This window comes from Ptychodera flava, chromosome 10 (assembly GCF_041260155.1).
Source record: "Ptychodera flava strain L36383 chromosome 10, AS_Pfla_20210202, whole genome shotgun sequence".
Classification (NCBI taxonomy): Eukaryota; Metazoa; Hemichordata; class Enteropneusta; family Ptychoderidae; genus Ptychodera; species Ptychodera flava.
The window spans coordinates 28,213,046-28,222,275 of record NC_091937.1 but is presented as its reverse complement, the minus strand read 5'-3'; the positions used below and the strand labels follow the sequence as shown (position 1 = coordinate 28,222,275).

Here is a 9,230-nt window from a genome sequence, read left to right as displayed (position 1 = left end):
ATCAACCGATTACTGATGAAGAAATTGTAGCAAGTATCAATTGTTTAAAAAGTGACAAATCACCTGGAATAGACGGAATCCCGCCAATCTTTTTTAAGGCATGTAGTTCTGTACTTATTCCCATGTTAAGTGAACTTTTCAATGCTATTTTCAAATTTTTTAGACTTTTTAGAACTGCTCTACTGATAGAACCATACCTGCTCACCACCTTGAAGCCCATTTTCAAAGCCACTTTAACATCCTTTCGGTTATCTAACCACTCACTTCATATCGAACAAGGTCGACGAAAGAATACCCCACGTGAAAATAGATTGTGCATTTGTAACAATGGATGCATCGGAAACGAATATCATTTTTTATTACAATGTAAGATATACGACTCCATCAGGGCAAAATACTTACCTGCTTAATTTCTTATCAACCCTTCAATAGATAAATTTATACAACTGATGTCAACACAAAATACGAATGTCTTCAGAAAGTTAAGCTTGTACTTATTCTATGCATTTAAGAAAAGAAAGGAGTTGGTTAACTGATTTGTTTTTTACTGTATTGTCATCGGAAAATGCTGGTTCCTATTCCCTTTTGAAAGAAATTCACTGTATTTCATTTACATTCTCAAGGTCACTGTGTTCTGTCTGTAACTACTTCCTTTTCTGTAATGTATAAGAACATTCCAGTACATAGGGCTGGAGGCCTAAAGTGCAAGTGGAATAAACTTTTATTATTATTAATAAAGACAGGATGCTTTATTAACTTCTAAAATAGAGTAAATTGCTCCAATGTCTAATTGTGTATATTAGGAGGCAACTGTCGCGTTTTGAGGGCCATTTCATAAGTATGTTATCGAACTGGTAGAGTTATTATAGTCGTGGCCTCAAATCTGATATATATTCAATGAGTGCTAAGAATTTGCGATTACATCCTTATAGAGTTAATCGACTTCGCCGAGGTAGTGATAAAGCTTCATGTTAACGTCAGCGACGTCTTTCTTTACTTTGGCGTCAGTGCCGTAGACGCAATGCTTGGACATGTCAGGCGAGAAGCGACTGGCGGGCGGTGATCGGCCAAGAGACTCGGCTAAGCTTCGGGTGAGGACAGGACGATTGCCGCAACATATGCCCAGGTACTTTATACCAAGCTCTGTGCAGCGCTTGCCGAACTCGCATATGTCATGTCGAGAACATAACGCCATCTCAATGTCTGATGGAAACAATTCTTTGCCTGTAAGAAAAAAAACAACAACACAATCTGTGTAAACACAATTTTCATATTTCTTACCTGAAGAAAAATAAAACAAAGAGAAGCACTTTGCCACTCTAGTGAGGGCGTCATTCATATCATCATAGGCGTTTACTGTGTCCTAACGTATTACCTGTTTCTGGATCCGTCAACAAGAGAAAGGTCGGTTGGTCAAAAGTTGTTCTGCATGGTACAGGCAACGCAGCAAGATGTCCCTGAAAAAAAGCCAGTCTATTTTTAGCCATGTATACCGTCCTTGCCTATGAAAAGACCTTGATTCATTTGTACGTGAATGCTAAAAAACTAAACACAGGTCTGTCAAGCTATAGTCTCTGCACCACATTAATTGTAAAGATTTTGCCATTTGTTCACGAAATGAAGTGGAACACGTTTTCGCAAACCCGGCGACGCCCTCATAGTGACAGAATTGTTACTCGGAATCAGAATTTATCGCAATAGAATTGGTATTTACGTCAAGCCTTCAAAACGAAAAATCGCTGTTTTTCTCTTCATTATAAATGTTTGTTCGTTTCTATTTGTTTTACTTGTTTTTTGCTTCGTCAACTCAACCACTGGTGGCACACCATTGACCAACACAACCCAATTTCTATTACTGCTGGGCGAGGGCAAATAAATGGTTACGTCACAAGACACAGATTCAGAGATTGAAATCTACAATGCACTCATATGTCTTTCTTCTTATGAATCATTTTAAGACGACAATGTACTAGGGACAATACACTTTATGACAGCCTTATAGGCCTACATACATTTCCCCACATCCTGTGAGTGGACAAATACGCGTTCATACCTTGCACGTTTTTCTTATATCTTCTAGGAGAGGCATCATAGTGGCAGGTCCACGACCACAATTCAAACCCACAACATCAGCACCAGCTTCTTCCAACTTCTTACAAGCCTCTGTTAAAGGCACCATATCAGCCGTGATTGCTTGGCCATTTTTGGTTGACACGACAAATGGCGCCAATGTTATGACTGCCGGCAGACCTACATAGTATGTAGAAGACGAATATCCATAAGTACATGCCATTTTTATCGGATACGCGAGGTGTCTTTGATATCTTGTGACTAGTCCTTTGAAATTAAATTACTTGCAAGTTAGTTGGCAGTATTACACGTCATTACAGATGTAAGTAATTATTCTTGTCTACTAGTCTCCTTTACAGTAATCCAAAGTGTCTTTTACTGAGATGAAAAAGACTGTTTACCCTTTCCATACTCTTTGATTGCCTGTAAAGCCAGAATAGCTTCACCAAGATATGTGTAAGTTTCAGCCACGATAAAATCAGCACCAGCTTCTACGGCCCATTCGATCATTTCCTGAAAAAAATTTCAGATGAATGGAAATACTATACAGTGTTTTTAAATAAATGTGTGAATGACAGGTGAGCCAAGAACCCCAAATTACACTGCTCTCTATGAATATCATCGAATACAATAACTTAAATAATAAATATCAAATTGATAATAATGGTCACTTTGCTTTTGGGTCAACCAGTACTTCCCAATGGAAACTCTGTCCATTTTGCCTGCCACAATACAGTGGTATTGAATCCGAAAGAGTGATTCTTCCCTGGACCTTTATAATCAGCTATGCACTGGGAATGCTCATTTTAATAGCAAAAGTTACCCACATGTCACCTTACCTTAAACATTTTGCGTATTTCTTTCTTCCTTTCCTCTTTATCAGGTTGGTATATATTCGTGTTGCAGATATTGCCAGCCATCAGTGTACCGGTCTCATCTGCAACCTCCCGAGCCATTTTCAATGCTTTTCTGTTCATATTTTCTAAAGAATCTTCGATTCCAACGAGGCGTGCCTTCTCACGTGTGGCATAATACTGCAGAAGGGAATATAAAACGTAATGATATAGTCTCAATCAATTTAACAATTTGTTTTCACTCGATGTGATACTGTCTCTGCAAAACGGAGATGTAATGTCGTTTTATATGTTCTCTTAGCAATTCAATTTTTTATATGTTACACAGATTTCCAAGGTAGATAGCTAGATAGATATTTAGGGGTTATTACACGAAGTTTGGGCGATACCGCGTCGTATTCGAGTGATGTGTCCGTATTTTGACGAGTTGCGCAGCAGCGAGTCAAAATACGGACACATCACGAGAATACGATGCGGTATCGCCCCAACTTCGTGTAATAACCCCTTTATCATACATGAATGCTTTGGTTACGACTGTTTTCCTACATACGCTCCGAAATTAGCGACGAAATCAACTTGAAATCGACCTTGCTTCCTCCAGGCTGTACTTATAAAAAGTTTGTTGCTAAGGAGTGATGACGACCGTATCACTTCTTGATATTATTCCGCTATTGGGCCATTCCACTTTAAAGGAGGGTTTATGGAGCACTCTTAAAGCGAAAAATTTAAATATTACGATGTCAACACAGGTTTCCACGATTTGAAGAAGATTTAGTTTTAGTTTAAAATGACGGTGGATGTAAAACATAGACTGGAGTGTGTAAAATGGGTGTGTTTTCGTGTTTTGATACATAACCTCATCCCTGCGTGAAAGTTATGAGGCCGCCAAAATCGCATCAAAATACTCGCGCCACGCCAGCGTTCGATTTCAAACTCGATCGAGTATGAACAGCTGATCAGCTGAGAGCATGGAGCACGCAGCTGTGCGACATCTATGAATGCACAGTGGATATAATACCCGTACCAGTCACTTTATCTCGAAGAATTATACATGTCCTCAGACGTCAAATATGCCAAATTTACCTTTGTAAGCGGATTAGGGAAAACATGAAGTGAGTACACTGTAAGCTGTAGTGTAGTGTTGTAACTCGGTCGTGATTTTGTTGCTGTACGAAAAAAACATTTCAAAGGTATTTCCGTCGTCTGCTCGTATATTTTCGTTCCTGGCTTGCCTAAATAGAACTCAACTTCCTTTAACAACCTAAGCGAAAGTTTGACTTTTCCTAGATCTTACATTGTATCTGAAACCCGCGCCGCACCGGTGCCACCAGTCACGATCATGACCAGTGAATCTCACTGACACGTACAAATCGGAAACTCTATTATGTGCACCTTCAACCTTGTCAGTCGCGAGTATTTTCAGTGCGGTTGGATTTTTGGGGCCCATGTACGACTGTAAACGATGTAATTCACCGCCCAGATACTTGAGCTCATCAACAGGAAACTTTTCGTAAAGCGGTTCTATCATGATGCACTGTCAACCGATATCTTACATGTAATCTTCAGCAACGTAGACGGACACGAAAAAACTGCACCGCCACGGGACCGGCCGTGAACGATAACATGTGTCGGCAAATGATACAAATTTTCAATACGTTTGTTTGTATGTTTTTGGTACAACTGTACTTGTGCCTAAGTGCAATGCCCATGAAGTGACTGCAAACGACAGAATTGTGACCATAATCATATTATGAAATGACGTTTCGGATTGTCATTTGTCTTATTCGCTCAGCTGTTTTATATGTGCATATACCAACGAAGGTCATGCATACCAGCTAAGGTCACGCGTACGCGTCGCTGTAAGTAGTTCGGTTACAGTGAAAATATAATTCGTATTTTCACTAGTTAAAATATGTGTTCATATCAGTACCGTCTGAACAATAGAAGAATGACAATACAGGCATAGCATGTATGATAAATAGAGAGATAGATAGATAGATAGATATATACATAGACACATTAGATACTTATAGATAGATAGACACATACATACATACATACATACATACATACATACATACATACATACATACATACATACATACATACATACATATATACATACATACATACATACATACATACATACATACATACATACATACATACATACATAAATACATACATAAATACATACATATATACATACATAAATACATACATACATACATACATACATACATACATACATACATACATACATACATACATACATACATACATACATACATACATACATACATACATACATACATACATACATACATACATACATACATACATACATACATACATACATGTCTTGTTACATACTGTGAAAGCAAGTACAACGTCACTTCCGCTGTGAACGAAATCCCTGTAGGCGTTCCTCACTAACTCAGGATGGTCCAGCACCACTTGTGGTACCCACGGACCGGCTTGCAGGTATCCCATCCTCTCAAAATGAAACACAAATCCTTCTGCAACGATCACCGACTCCCCATCATTAAGTCGTTCGAGCAGTCCTGTAATTGAATGGGAATTTCAATTTGCATGATGAGAATAAGCCCATCTCGTCTGATTTACTCAAACATTCCAAGAGAAACTCTGACCTTTAAGTGAACTTCTCAAATGATACATGAAATTGTGTACCCTAGTCTTGTGTACTCAGCTTTCATTCTTAATATTCTGTAATTTTTATCTTAAGAGTCCTACCATGCATGGCGAGAAGACATGCATAACTCAAGCATCAGGTCAGTGTATGTAGAAAATTAATCATAAGGCCATTTAAAGAATTTTTTTTGTTTGCCGTCCTTTGATTTTCGAAAATGTACCAGCCAGCCAGGCTGAAAAACAAACACAGACAAAAACACGTGTATCAACATAAGCTACATGTTTTATTTGGTTGCTTTTGGAAAAATAATATTTTTACTTGTGATAGTGTTAACATTCTGTTTGTTTTCTTCATTTTCGCTGAAAACCTACCAGCACACGGACGGCAAACACAGAATTTTATTCGAAGCGCCTAAGCGTCTGGCAACCTTCCTCAAATACTATTGATGACTTTGTTGAAATGTTAAAATACCATACTGACCAGGTATGAACTGAAAATGCTCACGTGTTTCATTATTATTGCAGTTATGTGTAAATTTGAACATTTGACACATGTTTGCAACTTCATTGAAAGTATTATGATCAACATAATGAACAATGTTCACCGCCGATTAACTCTAAAAGATCATGAAGTAAACAAATACGTAATTAGCTAGAACAGAAATACCTTCTTTGACTGCTGTCATTGTACCATTACTTTATATAGCAAGTGTAATTACCTTTAGCCAAGTCCTTCAAGCCACATATGCCAAACTGTGAAAGCTCATTAGATATGCAAATTATAAATTAGCTGACATGAAAATGTGAAATGACTTTCAATATTGTTTTAACCTGGTATAATCATCAATGTACACAGCATGTTTTGCCAACTTTGATCAAGTAAATCCCAGTATATATCCCTAATTAGAAAAGATCATTGAAAATGAAAAATTAGGATTGGCTGAAGGAAAAATGCTTAATGACTTTCAATAATGTTGTATCATAGTATCTTTAATGTTTATAGCAAGTTTCATCAACTTTGGTCCAGTAAATTCAGATATATATCCCTAATGAGCAAAGTTCATTAAATATGTAAAATTAGGAATTGGCTGAAGTAAAAATGCTTAATGATTTTCAATAATGTTGTATCATAGTATCTCCAATACATGTAGCAAGTTTTGTCAACTTTGGTTGGGTCAATTCAGATATTAGGAAAGTTCATTAAATATGCAAATTAGAAATTGGCTGAAGAGAAAATGCTTAAAGACTTTCAATAATATTTTATTATAGTGTCTTTAATGTACATAACAAGTTTCATCAATTTTGATTACGTCAATTCAGTTATATATCCCTAATTATGAAAATTCATTTAATATGCAGATTAGGAATTGACCGAAGTAAAATGTCTTTTGACTTTCAATAATATTATATCACAGTATTTTTTATGTATACAGCACGTTTCAACCACTACAATAACGTGAATTCAGATATATCCCTAATTAGGAAAGTTCATTAAATATGCAAATTCGGCATTGGCTGAAGTAAAACTGCTAAATGACTTTCAAAAATGTTGTATCATAGTATCTTTAATGTATATAGCAAGTTTCATCAATTTTGGTCCAGTCACTTCAGATATATATCCCTAATTGGGAAAGTTCATTAAATATGCAAATTCGGCATTGGCTGAAGTAAAACTGCTAAATGACTTTCAAAAATGTTGTATCATAGTGTCTTTAATGTATATAGCAAGTTTCATCAATTTTGGTCCAGTCACTTCAGATATATATCCCTAATTAGCAAAGTTCATTAAATATGTAAATTAGGAATTGGCTGAAGTAAAATGCTTAATGATTTTCAATAATGTTGTATCATAATATCTCAAATACATGTAGAAAGTTTTGTCAACTTTGGTCAAGTCAATTCAGATATATATCCCTAATTACGAAAGTTCATTAAATATGCGAATTAGGAATATTTGCTGAAGACAAAAGGCTATATGACTTTGAATAATATTGTATCATAGTATCTTCAATACATGTAGCAAGTTTGGTCAAGTTCGATCTTGTCAAATCAGATATATATTCCTAATTAGGAAAGTTCATTAAATATGCAAATTAGCAACTATATTCCTTGTCAACCCTTAATGGTTCCCACTGGTAATATATCTTGGTGTGATCAACATTTGCAGCAAATCTCATCAAATTGTGTGCAGTTATTTTTAATTTATATCCGTTTTTTCTAAACTCATTAATTATTCAAATGACCAAAAAGTATGCAAGCCACACCCACCAAAAACTTATCAGTTCTTGCCATTTGCTAACTGAATCTATGTACCAGATTTGATTATGATCTGATCAGCCGTTTTTGAGATATCGGACCAACAGACAGACAGACAGACAGACAGACAGACAGACAGACAGACAGACAGACATCGCTGCGACATATGCTCACGTGTGTGAACACGTGAGCAAAAACAGTTTTCTATTTGTAAGACATTTATGAGTAGGCAACCGTTCACCAAGAATGTTTCCTTTGTTGGCGAAGGAGGCAGTGCAAGGTGATCACAGCAAGGAGGGGAATGTGTCGACTGGTCCCTCTCAGGGAAAAAAACCTTCGAATGACTCGGATCACCCCCTCCCCCCCCACTGAAAATACACTCCATAACTCGAATACCGAACAGACTGGGTTACGTCATCTGTAACTTGGTTTACGGACTTACACGATTTTAAACCCATTACCACATTGTATGAACAACTGTCTGGTGTTGTGTGCTTGATCTATCGTACGATAAAGAAATCTTACCTTTAACCTTTTCTGTCATTCTTTGGAATGGCTGTATCGTACACTCTTGGTTGAGATCATAGATTTGTGTTGTTTAACCAGCCTTGCTCCTGTGTCACCAACACCAAACGCTATTTGTGGTATTGATATAAAGGGCGCAGTTAAACTATCTAGAAGGAAACAAGTGTTAAATCCGCGACACCGAAATGACCCAGTTTCACAGTAGGTCGTATAACAAATGAATCATCCATGACCCGGATTTAGTAGGTACGAGAGGTGACCTTTTCCCCGGGCCATTTGCATTCAGGAATGGAATCTTAGCTGAACGTAGAAACTATGAAAGAGTAGCAAATACCACTGATCATAAATATACTCATGATGAGCTTGTGAACCTTGTCGCTTAACTTCAAAATATGTCTCTCTGACTAAGCTCCAGAGGGTGGAGCATTGAGGCAATACGTTGCTGCCGTACACCCCCTAAGTCAGTTGCCTGCGGTCACTTACGTGAAAAACGCCTGTCACGGTTTAACGGGAATCGACACAAATGAAAGAAGCCATGTTGTTTTTGCACTGGAGGGTGGGCAACACCACCAATCATAACCGTTGGTCAAGCAAACGAAAGTAAAGGTGAAAAACACTTGCAAACTATTGGTGGCGCTGTGTCATTCTGCGGTCGCCGGGTTCAATCGCCGGTCTCAGAGTTTGACAGGGTAGATCAATTTTGGAAACGGATTTTTCTCATTCTAATTAAACAGATTTAACTGGAGATGCTGTCCATATATATTTTTGATCAAGTAAAAACATTTATACAAGGTAATTAGAAAATAAACAGCTTTGAGATGGCTAAAAAGGAATGCTTGAATAATGGCAGCAAAGTTGATCATTTCTCCACAG

The 9,230-nt window shown here is 37.3% G+C and overlaps 1 protein-coding gene across 1 annotated transcript; it reads right to left on the bottom strand.

The window, feature by feature from the left end:
* Positions 1 to 332: 332 nt before the first annotated feature.
* LOC139142385 (betaine--homocysteine S-methyltransferase 1-like) lies at positions 333 to 8,959 on the bottom strand. The gene is made up of 8 exons (XM_070712302.1): positions 8,841 to 8,959; positions 8,358 to 8,467; positions 5,298 to 5,488; positions 2,910 to 3,104; positions 2,472 to 2,583; positions 2,054 to 2,250; positions 1,376 to 1,457; positions 333 to 1,224 (listed from the first exon to the last, which is right to left on the bottom strand). Exons 2-8 carry the CDS (start codon positions 8,374 to 8,376, stop codon positions 935 to 937), a joined length of 1,086 nt encoding a protein of 361 aa, XP_070568403.1. The 5' UTR covers positions 8,377 to 8,467; positions 8,841 to 8,959; the 3' UTR covers positions 333 to 934.
* Positions 8,960 to 9,230: the final 271 nt, after the last annotated feature.

Bases quoted from the DNA above. Each gene is read 5' to 3' on its own strand.
- LOC139142385 (XM_070712302.1), bottom strand. The intron at 3,105-5,297 runs GTATGTAACAAG...TCCCTTCTGCAG, and splicing joins ACGTTGTACTTGCTTTCACA to TATTATGCCACACGTGAGAA. The intron at 1,225-1,375 runs GTAATACGTTAG...TTTTTCTTACAG, and splicing joins GTTGACGGATCCAGAAACAG to GCAAAGAATTGTTTCCATCA.